This window comes from Ammospiza caudacuta, chromosome 22 (assembly GCF_027887145.1).
Source record: "Ammospiza caudacuta isolate bAmmCau1 chromosome 22, bAmmCau1.pri, whole genome shotgun sequence".
NCBI classification, from domain to species: domain Eukaryota; kingdom Metazoa; phylum Chordata; class Aves; order Passeriformes; family Passerellidae; genus Ammospiza; species Ammospiza caudacuta.
In genome coordinates this window covers 2,857,460-2,874,284 of record NC_080614.1, presented here as the reverse complement: position 1 = coordinate 2,874,284, position 16,825 = coordinate 2,857,460, and the positions used below count along the sequence as shown (strand labels likewise).

Here is a 16,825-nt window from a genome sequence, read left to right as displayed (position 1 = left end):
ACAAGTCAGGTGCTGCTTATCCCTCCTTCACCCTGGCCTCAGCTAGCAATGCCACACCTGTCTGTCCTCCTGGGCCAACTGCAGAAAGGAGAACCCCCCTGGGATGTCCTTGTCCCCTTTTAATAGCACTGGGCCCCTCAAAGCAGCATATTGCAAAGCTGAGCTGAGACCGTATGACAAACCCTGGTGTCACCCACAGAGGAGGAGAGCACAGCAACACTTGCACGGACCCCATAGCTTCCCAGGGGTGTCTGACCACCCCGTGCACTTCTGGGAAGGGAAAGCTGGGCTGGGGTCAATCACTTCTCCCAGGTAAGAAGTGACAGGATAGGAGGAAATGGCCTCAGGCTGTGCCACAAGAGGGTTAGATTGGGTATTGCCTTCTAGAAAGGAAAATTGCCTTCTAGAAAGGATGATCAGGCATTGGAACACGCTGTCCAGGGAAAAGGTGGAGTTACCATCCCTGGAAGTGTTCAAAAAAATGTGTGGATGTGGCCCTTGGGGGCACGGTTTAGGGGTGAGCATGGTGGTGGTGCTGGGCTGATGGGTGGACTTGACACACACAGAGGCTCTTCCAACCTTAATGATTGTGTGACTCTCTGAGCCTGGTCAGCTGCGTTTGGAGAGCAGCAGGATAGGGCTGGCACAGAGGCAGCGAGGGAGTGCAGCTAAGGAGGGCTCTCAGCTCACATGCCAGAGAGATGCTCAGGGTTGTAGGGCTGGTGGAGCACCTTGGGCAGCAGGTACAAGGGGGCTCAGGCAGGAGCACCAGCCGAGGATGTGACACTGCCCCAGGGCAGCACAGTGAGCACAGGACAGCCAGGGGTGTTCAGGGGATACTCAGGGGGTACTCGGGGGATACTCAGGGTGTTCAGGGGGTACTCAGGGAATACTCAGGTGATACTCGGGGGGTACTCGGGGGATACTCAGGGGATACTCAGGTGATACTCAGGGGGTACTCAGGAGATACTCGGGCAATACTCAGGGGGTACTCAGGAGATACTCAGGTGATACTCAGGGGGTACTCAGGGGATACTCCGGGGATACTCGGGGGATACTCAGGCGATACTGAGGAGATACTCAGGGGATACTCAAGGGGTACTCAGGGGATACTCAAGGGGTACTCGGGAGGTACTCAGGGGATACTAAGGGGGTACTCAGGCGATACTCAGGGGTACTCACGTGTGCAGGCGGCCGAGGGCGGGTCCTGCACGGCGCGGTAGAAGCTGCTGTCACAGTGGCACACACGAGCTGCCCGGCTCTCCGAGTGGCTGTGCAGGGGACATTTGGCGCACAGCTGGTCCCCAGGGGCTGATTTGTAAAATCCCAGCTGGCAGGCTGCAGGGAGAGGGGCACAGGTCACAGGGATGTGCCTGGATGAGGAGCATCCCACGGCTCAGCGGATCCCAGCAGCACAAAGCTCAGCTCTGCTCTCATGCAGTGCACAGCAAACCAGCCTTTCTCCCCTGCACCTGGGCGAGTCCCCTCCAGCTGCTCGTCTGGAAACTGGGCTCTGTGGAAACTTCTGTTCCCCCAGCTGCACTTACTGCCATCCCAACACCCGTTCCCCACTGCTTCACAAGCAAACTTGGATGCCTCTGCTGTTCAGGAGCTGCCTGCAAAGCTCCAGGTATCGTTGCCCCTGTGCCTGCTGTCCACACTGCCTGCCCTCAAGACAGAGACCATTGCAAGGATCAAACCATGGAAGCACTGGAAATCTATTGGCAACTACTCCAAAATACCATTTATGGGGCAAACTTACAACACAGTCCACACTTCACAGGGGTTGCCACAAACACTGGCTATGCCCAGGTTCCCAAAAGCATCTATGTGGGAAGTTTCAGAAATTAAATCTCCACAACTGGGACATGGTACATGTCCCTCTGCAAGACCCTGGGGAGCTGCCACACAGAGCAATGAGTTTCCTTACACAAAAGGATGGGGAAAAAGCCTCTCTTGTTGCATAGCACAGCAAAAAGGCACTGCACGCCTGTTGCCCTCCCTCTGGAGGCAGAGGGACACTCAGGCCCAATGAGACAGCCTTGGAAAAAAGTTTTTTTCTGACAATACAACCTGCCTGCAGTTCCTCTGCCTCCTCCTGACGCAGGAGCTCATCCCACACCCATTGCTCTGCTTCATCCTACCCCTTCTCCCAGCAGCCCCTCAGGTAGATCATCTGTCACACAAACAAACAGCTTGTCTCTCGTTAAAAATCGATTTCTTCAAGAGTGACATGTGGCATGTCAGGTATCTGTCTGGGGGTGGAAGGATCTTCCCTCTCCTGCAGACTCAGATTGCAAATAAGGGAAAGCAGGCTCTGTCTGGGTCCCTGTACTCATGAGGCACTTTTAGGACCAGTTCTAGTGATTCAAGGATTATTCCTGACTCTGACTCATCTCTGTTTTTTCCCACTGAGGTAGTAATACCTTCATTTTCTCATCTTTACCTCCAGTGGCCAGATTTGCATACAAGCCTCAATCTTTGCTTTCAGGCATGCAAAAGGGTTTTTTTTTGTGATCCAGCATCCTCAGTGGCTGTGTCCCTCCATGCTGTTTGTTCTGTTTCAAGGTGCTGATTTGTTTTCTTATTAATAGCACTCCTTTCCTTGCTGCAGATCTCCCTGGACTGATGCTACCAGCACATTCCACCTCTCACACACTGTACAGTGACACAAGGGCCTTTTTATAACCGAGCCACTCTAGCAATGGCAGCTGAAGGCAGTGCTCCAGTCATGTATCCCTGGTGTGGGGAGCACTTGCTGGTCCCTCTCTGGGCTCTGTCTCCAGTTTCTGTGGCACTTTTACACCAAATGCTCAGGAGTGATGCCACTGGCAGGACGGACACGTGCTGCATGTGCCAGAGGTGGTGGCACAGGCTGGTGTCACACCTTGGTACAGCAAAGGCCAGCAGTTCCAGACTTTGTTCCTAAATTTCTGCTTCTGCACTCCCCAAAGGCCATCACGGCAAGGAGCAGAAATGCCCAAAACTGGGGATGCAAGGGAAGGCAGATGTGAAATTGCAGCAGCTTAGGGCTGGTTTTGTTCCCCAGCTCTTCTGGCACCTTTCACCCCCTCAAGGGCAACAGGAGAGGAGAGAACACGGGGGATGCAGATTTTCAGGGGATTTCATGTCCTCCCAAGGACAGCCCGAGACATTTGGCAGGCTCTGGTGCTGACTGGTCCTGAGGATGCCAAGAGATTCAGGGACTCTGCCCTTGCCAAGTGCCCCCTGATGCAGCACCTCCAGTCTGCATTATGTGAGCATGGATACATCCTGTTCTCATGTGGGGACAAGCCCCAACCAAACTCCCAAAATAAATCATAAGAAAGAAAATTTCCCAGTTTTCCTGCATGGGAAAGGATGAAAACACTGCATGAGCACAGATGGGAGCTGAGCAATGGGACAGCCCCAGCTGGTGCTGGGCAGGTGCAGGACAGGAACTGCTGCCTTTAACTTGTGAATGTCCCTTAGACCTGCAAACCAGCACCTCCACCCATGCAGCAAGCAGCCACTTGTGGCTCCAGAGGCACTGGAGTGCTTCCCTCCACCTCTATTTAATTAAGGGCAGAGAAATCAGTGCTATCTCAGGTAGGAAAAGACAGGCAGCAGGAAGGATGGGAACACGAAGCACAGCAGATTTGCACAGAGCAATTGTAATCACTTAGCATTTAATGCTGTAAAAAAACCCATTAATTACCTGTAGCAACGAGTCACAATTATTTTAGATGCACTCAAGGGGAAAATTATACTAAATGACAAATTACAGGTGAATTTGTGCACCAGGGCAGAGCCGTCAGGAGCCAGTTCCCAGCACATGGACAGCGTGAGCACACAGGGAGGGCTGGGGAGCACCTGGTGCTGGGACAGGCACTGCTCAGGGGGTCAGTGCCCACTTCTGAGGGGAGCAGGACATGTGAAAAGCCTTCACGGGAGAGGGCACCAGCTCCAGCCTGCACACAGTATGAGACACCTTCAGTACAGGATGCCAGGCATGTCCTGCTCTGGACTGAGCTCTCTCATGCCATGCCAGTGACTTGTGGAAGGCCAGGACGTCCCAGGTTAGCTCTGGGAAGAGCAAACAGCAGAGCAGTGACCAGTAGGAAAAATTCAATCAAATGCACCAGGTCTGAAACACACTGGGCTCCACAGCCGTGGTTGTGGCACACACAGGAGCCTCCCAAGTCTGCAGCCATCCAGCAGAGAGGTGCAGAGTGGTTGTTCTGTTGTTTTCACGGCAGTCAACTATGGCCACCTGCCAGAAGTGCCCTCCCTGGAGCCCTGGGGAAGGTGAGGGTATCTTTTATTCCTATTATTTTATGTAGTTGACACCCTTGCTCTGAATCTGAGGCTCTCAGGTCCTGCCTCTTTGTGAGCCACCAGAAGTGCTGCCATGTCCCAGTGCCAGCCCCAGCTGCCTGTCCCTGCAGTTTGGTCTCACATGCACGGTGGGACAGGAGCAGCCCTTCACCTGCCACTCAGCCCAGGACTTGTACACCTGCATTCTCCCTGCAGCCCAGACCCCTGGGTGATCCTGGTGTCACCAGCAGAGCCGACAAACCACCCAGTGCTGAACGTGGGCAGAGCACATCTCTAGCCCTGTACTGCACAGGTGAGTCCCCCGTGATCACTGCAGACCCGTCTGGGTCTATCCCGTGGGGCTTGCATTGATTCCCTGCCTTGCCCTGCCCACCTTGCCTGTCTGCCCAGCCCACCAGCCCCACTGGCACGTGTCACCTGCCCAGAGGACCCTGCAGCAGCAGGTTTGTCTCAGGAACAGGGAACGCGGAGGGCCCTGCCAGCCATCTGGAGTTCGGTCCATTTGTTTCACTCCCCCTCCATCCTCTGGGGACAGGACAACATCTGCTAATGAGCTGGCAGAGCTCAGGAGATGATGGATGGAGCTGTCAGGGATCCGCTAGCAGGGAATGAGCTGCTCCTCTCCCTCTCAAGTGCTGCCTGCAAGCAGAGCTCTGCAGGTGGCCCTGGTGGGACCACCAAGGGCTGCAAATGCCAGCACTGCCCTCATGTCCGCCTCTCCTGGCTCTGTCCTCTGCCCAGGAGCTCTGGGCAGGGTGAGGGCATGGCTGAGGGTGACATGGGGCAGCCCTGTGACACTGGTGCCACCCTTCCTGACCCTTCAACAGATCTGGGCATCTGCAAGCAGCAGAAGAGCAGCCATGTGTCTCCCTTTGGCCATGCTGAGAAGAGATAGAGATGGAAATAAAGGTGTCACAGCCACTGTGACAGCCAGAGACAGGCACCAGTCCCAGAGCCCCCCAGGCTGCACAAGCCAGCACAGAAAATCCCAGCCTCCTTTCAATCCAGTTTCAGCATGATGCCTCAAATCTCAGCTCCCATATGACACAGACACTGAAACAGAAGCCAGTTATTCTCAGTCATGTCTTAAAATGACACATTTGCCTCACTGCCCAAAATCTTCTGTTTTAGCAGGGCTGTGCTCCTGTTTCCCTACAATCCAGGTCAGCCCAGGCTCTGTAGCCTGCAGGGAGTTTGGGGACCTGGCTGGGCTGGAGCTCTCAGTGATCTCCTGGAGCAGAGGTCATGCCTGGCCCCAGGGCCTGCTGGTGCTCACAGACCCTCCTTGTGCTGCTTGTCTCCACTCTGCCTCAGCCCTGAGCACCACACTGGCCTGTCCACAGCCCCACTCCCTCCCTGGAGCCCCTTTGCACTGCTCACAGATCTTCCCATCCCCAACACAACCCATCTCACCACCACACACCCCTGAACTTGTCTCCTGCTGCCCCAGACTCCACCTCACATCACTTCCCCACTTCTTGGCCCTTCTAACCACAATTAACCCATTTCACACCCCACTGTACCCCTGAGTCTTTCAGAGGAGGAAACAGGAGGAATTTTTTACCCATGAAAGCTTTGCAAAGCCAGAAGGACCCTGTGCTTGTGGCTCCCAGCAAATGGCACACACAGCAAAGGACACCCTGCATCCGTCTTGGTGATACCCGGATTTCACTGCCACCAGAACAAGCTGTATTTAGGAGGGTCCTGGTCTTCCAAGTGGAGTAATTGCACTTGTAGTGCTGGGAAAACTGGAGCTGCAGTTGTAGAGACTGGTTGCATCCCAAACTGGAAATCTACATGATGCTGCCATAGAAAAATCAGCAGGTCTCAGAGTCACAGAATCACTCAGAACCACACCTCTAGCACAGAATTCCAGAATCCCAGAGAGGTTTGGTTTGGAAGGGACCTCAAAGATCATCCAGCTCCCCTTCCACCTTCTGCTAGACAGACTGCTCACACGCCCATTCAGCCTGATTTTAGTACTGTTGGGCACACACCTTACACTCTTCTCTTTCCCACATCTTAAAAAAAATGCAAAATAAAAGCAGGAAACACCCAAGTCCCAGTTTGCTCTGAGTGCTGCTCTGCTGCCTGGTGCAGACATCTCCTGTGGGAGTGGAGGTGAGGCTGTGAAGATTTGTGTAGGTGAGACACCCTGACATGCTCAGAGCAAAGGCTTTTTTATAAAGCTTATCCAGGGAAAGGCTACAGCTTGCTGGAGTAGCATGGCATGGAAACAGGCAGCCTAGTGCCAGAATTAGAAGAAAGCTGTTTCCCAAACTCAGTCTTGTCAAAGAGTTTTAGGCAGAAGTATCCCAAGCTTCTGAAAAACCCCACAGATTTCACCAGGCCAGAAGCAAACGCAGAAAGCACAGTTTAGGGGAAGGGGTGTCACACCTGCAGGCGACAGTGCTGGAGGTAACTCTGTGTCCATGGCAAGGCAAGGAAGAGGAAATGACACAGAGGACACCAAGAGCTCCATCCCATCCCTGGCAGGAGCTGCAGGGCAGTTTGGGGGGCACGGCATGGCATCCCTATGGCTGTGGATGTGTAGAGGGGCTGAGCTGTGAGATGAGGGTGCCCAGACCTGCAGGGCCAGCACAGCCCTCACTCCTCTGCTGGGCTCCACCAGCCTCGGGATCTTTCTCCTTCCTGCAGAAGTGGCAGCAGCAGCAGCAGTTTTCAGAAGGGGAAGAAGCCCTGACACAAACAGTGACATAAGTGGCATCTGGAGCTCCTGCCAAGGGCAGAACAAGTTTCTGGCAGGGCCCTCCTGCTCTGTGGGATGAGGAGAATCTTCTCCATGCAAGGCAGTCTCACCAAGCCTCTGAACGTGCTGGTGGGGAATTTGAGATTCCTGCCCCTCAGTGTGTTACACTATCCCCAGTGCAAGGACTGGTGCAAAATTCCAGGTCTTTCTTGTGTTCTGTGTCCTAACTCCCCAACAACAGCTTCCCAGGCACCTGCACACTGGAAATCCAGAGGAACAGCCTGTGTTCATCACCCAAAGGCAGCCAAGTTTTATGGAAGAGTTCAAAATAAAAATCCCCTGAAAATCCACATTCCCAAACTGGTGAACATCCTCATCCATCATAGCCCAGCTGCTCCTCACCACTTCTCAGAGGGACACAGAGACCTGCTAAGCACAAATAAAATTTGATTAATCCCCATCACTACCCTGAACTCCAGCTCACTATCATTCTCACCCTTCATTTCTGTCAGCACCGAAACACAGAAAACTCAGAGGAAAAGTGGCACACAAAATATTCAGCCAAGGACAAACCCTATATTGTTGTGTTGGTGAAATACAGTGGTGCTCTGCAGGCAGCTCCATCCTTTTTGTTTGTTCCTTAGCAGAGAAATAAGTAAAGGGATGTTGGGGTTCTGCTTTGTTTTGTTTTCCAAGCAAATGCAATTAGCCACCGCATTTTAGAGGTGGGAGTGATGCTGGGGATCCTGGGATCACTCTGTCCTGCCTCCTGCCTTCTCCAGAGATCTCACTGGGCTGAATTAGCCACACACACAGCCCAGCACCCCTGGGCTCCCTGCCTGAAGCCAGGTCTGTGACAGTGAGCTGGAGCTCCTGGTATGAGACAAGTGTGAACCCAAGGGTCCCCCCGAGGCTGGATAGGCCTCTACAGGAAGAAGTCTTTCCTAATGAAAAAAGAAAGAGAGCAGGTTTAGATGGCATATTGGGAGAAATTGTTCCCTGTGAGGGTGGGCAGGCCCTGGCACAGATTTCCCAGAGCAGCTGTGGCTGCCCCTGGATCCCTGGCAGTGCCCAAGGCCAGGCTGGACAGGGTTGGGCTTGGAAGGAGATGAGTTTTAAGGTCCCTTCCAGCCCCGAAACCTTTCTATGATTCTGTGCTCCTAGATAGTCACAGCTTATGTGTCTTGGAAGACAAACTGGCTCCTTCCTTCCTTCCTTCCTTCCTTCCTTCCTTCCTTCCTTCCTTCCTTCCTTCCTTCCTTCCTTCCTTCCTTCCTTCCTTCCTTCCTTCCTTCCTTCCTTCCTTCCTTCCTTCCTTCCTTCCTTCCTTCCTTCCTTCCTTCCTTCCTTCCTTCCTTCCTTCCTTCCTTCCTTCCTTCCTTCCTTCCTTCCTTCCTTCCTTCCTTCCTTCCTTCCTTCCTTCCTTCCTTCCTTCCTTCCTTCCTTCCTTCCTTCCTTCCTTCCTTCCTTCCTTCCTTCCTTCCTTCCTTCCTTCCTTCCTTCCTTCCTTCCTTCCTTCCTTCCTTCCTTCCTTCCTTCCTTCCTTCCTTCCTTCCTTCCTTCCTTCCTTCCTTCCTTCCTTCCTTCCTTCCTTCCTTCCTTCCTTCCTTCCTTCCTTCCTTCCTTCCTTCCTTCCTTCCTTCCTTCCTTCCTTCCTTCCTTCCTTCCTTCCTTCCTTCCTTCCTTCCTTCCTTCCTTCCTTCCTTCCTTCCTTCCTTCCTTCCTTCCTTCCTTCCTTCCTTCCTTCCTTCCTTCCTTCCTTCCTTCCTTCCTTCCTTCCTTCCTTCCTTCCTTCCTTCCTTCCTTCCTTCCTTCCTTCCTTCCTTCCTTCCTTCCTTCGCTTTGGGATAACCAGGAGGTGACATGATCTCACCAGTAAGTATTCCCTGTATTTTACAGAGCAGCTTATGGCCTTGCAAATCACAATGAAAATCTTGTGAGTCACCAACTTTTTTTCATTCTGTTGTCTGGCATCACAGAAAGGACTTTTGCATAACTCCCATAGCACCACTTTGGAACTGTTTCTGCTCCTGGCCTTGGAAGCTTTGTCTTGGTACACTCATGGCAGAGCCCCTCTGTGTGGGACACCTGGGGCATTGGTGCCACCAGCTCTGGGTACCAGGTACAGCAGGCAGAGGATGCTGCAGGCAGGTGAGGCTGTGGCTTGGGCCTGCCATGTGTGTGCTGGGACTTGCACAGAAATTCCTCTTGAAATCCACACCAAGAAAACTGAAACATCATCCAAGATGTTTGCTTGGAGCTGCCATAACGGGATATTCTCATAGAATCATGGAATCACCAAATGGTTTGGATTGGAAGGGACCTTAAAGCCCATCTCATTCCACCTGTGGCTGGGACACCTTCCAGTAGACCAGGCTGCTCCAATCCCCATCCAGTGCCTTCTCCTGGCACGTTTCTCCTCAGGCGTTTCCAGGGCTTTCCCTGCCCCTGTCCCAGGCTTTGGGGTGCAGCTGGAAAGGGTTTCCCCTCCTTTCACACAGCTCTGCACCCCCCTTGCCCCACCAGCTGTGGGACTTCCTTCATAAATGTCCATGGATACAAAACTGTATTCACAAGCACATAATTACCAAGCTGGGTATTTTCTCCTCTTAATTAGCAATGCCGTGGTGCTTTAATTGCTCGATTAAAGTTGCCCACAAGGAAGTTTTAAGGTACATTAAATCTGCTGATTGGTTCATCAGCATGAATCCCACCAACTGGAAAAAATTAACTGGCTTCCAGATTGCTAACCAGACTCTCCAGATCCATTTCCACCAGCTGTGTACCACAGGAGGCACGAGAGAGCTCAGCAGTCCTTCGTCTGTTCCCACCTCTCCTTCATTTTGGGGGCTGGAGGGGAAGGGTCCCAGCAGTGGCAGTGTCCCTCTCCTTTGCCCAGAGGAAAAAGGCCATTTTCTTGCTGAAGCAGAGCTGGGTACAATCTAACCCAGGGCCAGATCCTCGTTCAGCCACACACATCAGACCTGTGTTTGGTGGCTGTTCTCACTCAGGCTGCAAACACCCATCCTCGTGTACAAACAGGCTGCTGGAGCAGGAATTAGGAATTGCTCAGTTCCTGCTCCCTCATCACCATTTTCCAAACGGAAGGTCCCAAGAACGGAGGGAAAGCAGCCAGAGAAACCAGAACACCCAGAGGATAAGATGTCTGTTTCCAAACTTCAGGCAGAAATGTCTGAACAGCTCCTGAAAGCCAGGGATATTCAACAAAGAAGATCTTTGGGAGTGGCATTTCTGCCAAAGGCTCATCCACCCACTCTGACAACAGGAAAGGGGGCCTGCCCTCTGTTCCACTTGATTATTAACAAAAACCCTTCCTGGGAGATTCTGTGCTCCTGGGGGTCCCCCATGACTGGATGCTGGATGGGTTTGTGTCAGCTCCCAGAGAGCAGCACCATGATCTGTGGCCATGGCACTGCTGCTGCTGCAAACAAACTCCCTCTGCATGTACAACCTGTGAGCAGCTCAACAGATTTTAGCCCAACTTGAAGTTGTGCTGACTGATAGCTGGCGAGAGATACAGCCCAAGAAATAACTGGGACTTGACTCAAAAGGGGGACTGTGATGCAAGGACCATGGATTTACATGGTCCAAGGACCAAGGTCTATCCACCAAGGACCAACACCAAAACCCAAGGTCTTGGTGGCTCAGAAGCCTGACAGCCCTTCCCAAGAGGGGCTGACCAAGGCTGATAGAGGGCTGTGGCTGAAGAGCCACTGCCCTCACCTGCCTGACCCTCCATATCCATCCATCCATCCATCCATCCATCCATCCATCCATCCATCCATCCATCCATTCATCCATCCATCCACACACAGGACAGGGTACCAATGGCCCAGCTCTCAGCCTTTGGGGAGGTGGATTATGTGCCCTTCCCGGGCCACAGAAGCACAAACAGGCTCCCCTTTCCCATCCCTCCAATTGCACTGACCTTATTGAAATGGGTATCTATGTGTCCTGCACAGCAGTTGCATATCAATAAGGCGAATTATGCTGATTGTCTCCTTATCTGATAAATTGCTGGGACAGATCCCTTTCCCTCCTGCTCTTGCTTATTCTGCTGTTTAGGCAGAGCAGTTGCTATTTGCTGTGTGTAAGAGATGTTAATGTGTTGTGTGTGGACTGTTGCATTTCAAGGAGGAAAGAGCAGTCCGAGGCTGTGGGTTAGGGGGCGAGGGAAGAAAAGTCCTTCAGAACCTTGAAAACAGAGGGAAAAACAAGCGGGCTGTGCTGTGCCAGGAGGAGTTTTATCCTTGGGGTGGCTGTGGCACAAGATACTGTGGGGCTAAATGTTGGGAATGTTAGGAGCTGGCAGACCCCAGGATGTCATCAACAGATGTAGGAATTCCAGCTCAAATCCCATTTCTGTCCAGCAAGGTGCTGTAGCACATGTGCCCAGTCCCAGCTGGGGAAGGGGGTTCTCTGGAGAGGAATCTGGCAGAGGCATTAGGCACAGATCTGGGGACAAATATCTGGTGTGTGGGGGCTGTGATTCAATGCCAAGCCAGCTGGCATCCTCAGACAATCCCAGTGCCCCTGGGCTGAGATCTGCCCCCCTCAGTCCCATGGAAACTGCCCCTCACATCCTTATTGCAAACAGCAGGACATCAGAGCAAGGCAAAATGTGGATCCTGCTGGGATGAGTGCAGGAACAAGAGACCCCAGCCACCATCCCCTGCCCCAAAAAAGGGCAGAAGGATCCAACATGATAGATGACAGCCAAGCCCCATCCCTGCAAGGCCAGGCTGGACAGGGCTTGGAGCAACCTGGTCAAGTGGAAGATGTCCCTGCCCATGGCAGATGGTGGAACAGGATAAGCTTTAAGATTCCGTTCAACCCAAACCAGTCTGGGATTCTACAACTCTGTAATGGGGGTGAAAGGCAAAGAAGTTCCCAATGTTCCTATACATCATTCACCATGTCCCACCTCACCCCTTCCCTCCCAGGTCTGTGGCACTGCCTTACTTCTCCTCTGAAGGGCTGGGAACAGCCCTGGCTGTGGTCTGGTTTCCTGAGCTGTCTTCCATCACTCTGGCAGGCCCTTAGGAAAATGAATGTTAAAGAGGAGGGGAAGAAACCTCCACTGTTCAAATATCTTTAGCTTTGACAAATAAAGCGTCTGGCTGTGAAAGGCAGAAGGAAATTAATTTGGAATCATATTTTAAACACTGCCATAGAGGCAAAGTATCTTCTCTAATTTCTCCCCCTCCACACCTCCTCTCCCCAAGCAAAAAATGAATTTCCCTGATATTTATAGAAAGATTATTAGGGCCACAAGGAGTGATTTATACCATCTCATCCCTGTGACCGAGAATGAAAAATTGCTGGGGCGACAGCCACTGGAATCCTGCTTTTATCCGCCTGACAATTAAAACGGCTAATTTCCAACTCCAACAGATCTGCTGGGCTTATAAATCATCCCCAAAAGGCACTTTTCAGCCTGAAAAATGAACTCTGCCCCAATCAGGCACAAGATCAGAGATTTGCATCTGTTTGCCTTCATGTGTAAATACACGTCCTGCTGCCCCAGCAAAGGAGATGCAGCAAAGGAGCCCCTGTTCACTTGATGTTGGGTCATCAAACTGTGCTGGAGCCAGAAAAATGGTACAGGGAAGGCAGGACAGTGAGACAACACCCATGTCAGAGAAAGCCCAGTGACATTTCTGTCCTGTTTCTGATGCCACAAGGCTTGGAGAGTTTTACCAGAGAGCATTGCTGGGTCTGAGTCCGTCTGTGGGGCCACCTGGGGTCACCTGCTGGACCACACTTCCTCCTGTGCCATGCCTGTGGTAGGAGCAATCCCACCAGAAACAGGCAGGAGGGCAGAGAAGGGGCTCTGCAGGAGAGAGCAAACCTATCCAAGGAATCACATGAAAATGAGGCAGGCAGAGCCCAGCACCAATGCCACAGCCTTGCTCAGCCTCCTGCCTTTGGGGTGGGGATGTCCTGGGGCAGAGTGTGCAGCACAGCCCTGCTGGAACGGAGCAGTAGGAAGGGCTGGTTTGTCTGTCTGAGCCAACGTGCAGCTCCTTGTAGGGGTGGGGCTGGCACAGCCAACCAGGAGGCCCACGCCAGTGTCCCATCCTGCAGCAGCACACGCCTGGCCCTGTAGTGAGAGTCCTATGTATTGGATAAGTGGGTCCTAGCTATTCTAAATGAGCCACAGCTGCTGCCCAACTAAGGACTTCGCAGCTGTAACTCATTTAGAATAGCTAGGACCCACTTATCCAATACATAGGACTCTCACTACACGGCCCCACATACATCTTGCACCCACTCTTTAGCATGATGGAAGACCTTTCCTGAGTTATTAGATCTATCCCAGGACAACTTTCAAATCGACTGTCACAGACAGAAGGAGTTTCAAATAAAAGCATTTATTCTGCCCATCCTTCCCACTCTGTAACTGGAGACCTGCAGGAGCCAGCGTGGGTCCCAGCAGCCCCTGGATCCATTCCAGTCTGGTGTTGGACGTCCTGACCTTGAGCCAAGCCTCCCTAACTTGACGTTACCACGAAATTCAAACAAAGGCCCCGCACTCATATTTGTGCTGCTCCCCCTCCACACATCCCATGAAGAAACAGAGAGCAAACAAATCTGTGTGGAGGGCTCTCCTGGGGAGCCTGTGCTCTGTATGCACACATCCCTGTGCTGCTGCTGGTCACCCCAGTTCCTTATCACAGTTTGTTCAGTTGGCAGCTCAAAGCTGCCCAGTGGCACTGAGGGCCCCTGGGAAGGCTCCCCACACCCTGCATGAGGGGCTCTGCAGCAGCCCTGGGGGGTGAGAGATGGAGGCAACGACCTTGCTCCATGAAAGATCAGTGTTTTCCTTTTTGCTTTTCTCGCTTTTAAACCCATTCCAGCAGTGGGTGTTTTGGAGAGGCCAAGTAGTGCCTTGCTGGAGCACACCAGAGATCTCAGCACCAGTCAGAGCTGCTGGGGGCATTGAGCTGGGATCTCTGGGCCAGTGATCCATGGTACAGAAAGATGGAACCAGAGCAGCCCCTGTCCTGCTGCCAGCCAGTCCCCATCCCAAAGCCCTGCCCTGTGCACCAGGACCTGTCAGAGCCACAGGAACTCCCAGGGAGTTTGTCAGTCATACCAGCCACATATTTGGAAGCATGAAGCCAGCCAGAAAAGGCATGGACAGCCCTGGGCCTCCATAGAGACTGGCTGTCCCAGTTTCTGTGAGCAGGCTTCTGTCTTCAGCCCTTCCCCAAAGAGGCAAGAGCCCCTTGCAGGCACCCCTTCCCTTGCAAGCACTCACCCATGCAGGAATCACGCTGCTCCTCATAGCCAGCGCTGCACACACACTTCCCGATGGGCACCAGCCACTCTCCCTCGGCACTGCAGTACATCTTGGGGGTGTCCCTCTCCTCAGAATGGCCCACGCACTCTCCCCGCACTTCCACCAGGGAGGACGAGTCTGCCCCGGTCACGGCCTCGGAGAAGGACGCCAGGTTCCTCACGGTGGCCGGGCACTTCTTGTAGTACACGCGCACCGAGACGATGGCGATGCAGGCGCCGATGTCCTGGAAGGCCAGGTAGAAGCCCCTCTTGCTCAGCGGCCCCACGCCCCGCACCTCCGTGTTGAGCTTCAGGCGCCGCACGCCCAGGTCCACGTTGGTGAAGCTCTCGTCTGCAGCGATGGTGTCGATCTTGAGGAACTGGCTCTCGCGGGTGCTGGTGCCCAGGTCCCGGTCGGACTCCATGTAGTAGAGGTTGAAGGTCTCCTTGCAGGTGCCCAGCACGCCTGGCATGCTGTTACAGTCCCTCAGCGTGAATTTGATCTCTGCGTACACGCGCCGCGCCCCGTCCCGCTGCACCCAGTTGGTCCGGAGCCAGTTGTTCTGGTTGGGGGTCATGACGTTACACACCTGGTAGGTGTGGATGGGGCTGAAAAACTCATCCATTTCATTGATTGAATCCCACTGCAGGACAGAGCAAACGGGTCATTCCAGACGCTCCCAACCCCTGGGGGAGCAGGGAGCATGCAGGGGTGTGTGCCATCTCTGCTGCTGTGTCTGGATGGGAGGTCGCTGCTGCCAGAGCAAAGGGAAATGAGGAGTACTCATTAGCTGCACTAACCTGGGCAGTGACACCCAGGTGTAGCACTGTGGGAGGTGCAGCCCTGCTTGAAGAAGGAACACTAGCTGAGGTCCTGGCAGAAGCTGATGGCAATGTGTGTTTGGGAGGGCTCAAACCCTCCAGGTCATGTCTGCGAGCACCTTTCCTTGGTGCTCAGCCTGTCATTCCCAGCAGTAGCAGGAACCACCTGCCTTGTGCTCACCTGCATCTCCACTGGCTCGTGCACTGCCCATGCACAAACTAAACTGGGTGCTTTCCATCTGGAGAAGGAGTTTCTGGGTGGATACCAGAGGGTGAAGGGGAAGCCTGTACTGAGCACAGCACTGTCAGCAAGAAATGTGGACACATGGGGGCTCAGAGGTCTCTTCTACCCTGCAAGGTGGTGCCAGTGTGGCTCCTCAGTGTGAGCCCACAGTGCCCAACCCAGCTGAGAGGCTGGATCAGGGCTGGCTCTGGGAACCAGAATGTTCATGGCTTGACAGCTCCAGGGTGAAAATTCCATATACTTGTGGCTGCAGGGCAAACCTGGGGAAGGGATACTGGCAAAAGCAGGTTGCAGCAAGCAGGATTGCAATGGAGGGTGGTCTGGATGAGTTTAGAGGGACAGGGACATGGGCGTCACACAAGGGAGGGATGCTACATGGGTTTAAGTGATAGAAAGTGAGAAGAAGTAGTGACATTTTGGATATGAGTTCCAGAGGCGAGGAACAAGTAGAACTTAGCTGTTGAGAGCTACATGACACTTCTGGAGGCTCAGTCTTGCCTGGCGTCTCCCTCTCCACTCTCACCACATGCCTCACCAGGACACACTGCACTGGGGGCTTCTCACCACCTCTTTAGCTCACATTTCTGCTCAAACCAGGTACTCCAATCATACCCCCATGGATGGGCCTGGGACCCCTGAATTCTTAGGAGAGAAAGGGAGGAGAAAGAGGAGCAGAGGAGAACTTCAAACCATGTGGCTTTTCCCCAAACTTAGAAACAGGCTTTGAAGTCCCACCCCCATGCCCAAGCCCAGCCGTAAGGGACAGCCTCAGGTGCAATGCTGCAGAAAGTGGGGAAGGCTCTGGGACTCCTGCTCCTTTGCTTCCAAATGATCATCACCTTTCTACCCCCAGCCTCAGCATCCCCCTCCAGCACCTTCCTGGGGTCCTGGCTGTGCTTGGAAGCTGGCAGGGAGCAGCCCCACCTGGGCAGCTGTGTGTACCGAGCTGTCTGTGGGAGCTGGGGGAGTCAGGTAAATCCCCAGCCATGCTGCACAGAGCAGGAAAACAAATCTTTTAGGCAGGATTTTAAGTACTTTAAATTAAACCTCTAGGCTTGCTCTGACAGGGCAAAAATGGTGTTTTCTTATGCGAGTGGTGACTAGTGTTTCATTAGACACAAAGCAGCAGTCCCGAGAGAAGGATGCTCTGCTCCAAGAAGGTGAGCTGCAGCCTTCACCCTGGTGATGTGGGAGCTGACAAGGATGCAGATCCCTGGGACCTGCACCCGCCAGCCTCGCTGGGTGCTGCCAGCAGTGCAGGGAGAGGGCACAGCTAGGAGAGGGCAGCACACCTCCAGAACATAAGAGATACAGGAAAGAGGTATCAGTGATACCTGTAAAGCAGTCCACTCCCTTCTCCCCTCTCAGATGGGAATGTCCTTCCCTGTTTGACCTCCCTGACCTGCTGCTCCTGGGGATGTGTTGTC

At 53.3% G+C, this 16,825-nt stretch overlaps 1 protein-coding gene across 2 annotated transcripts in view; it reads right to left on the bottom strand.

The window, feature by feature from the left end:
- EPHA8 (EPH receptor A8) overlaps window positions 1-16,825 on the bottom strand; it is a 54,094-nt gene that overhangs the window by 16,507 nt on the left and 20,762 nt on the right. For both annotated transcript variants that reach the window (XM_058818800.1, XM_058818801.1), the window contains exons 3-4: window positions 14,313-14,976; window positions 1,183-1,338 (exon numbers count right to left, since the gene is read on the bottom strand). In XM_058818800.1, the coding sequence (XP_058674783.1) occupies window positions 1,183-1,338; window positions 14,313-14,976 (820 nt within the window). The remainder of the gene's footprint in view (window positions 1-1,182; window positions 1,339-14,312; window positions 14,977-16,825) is intronic.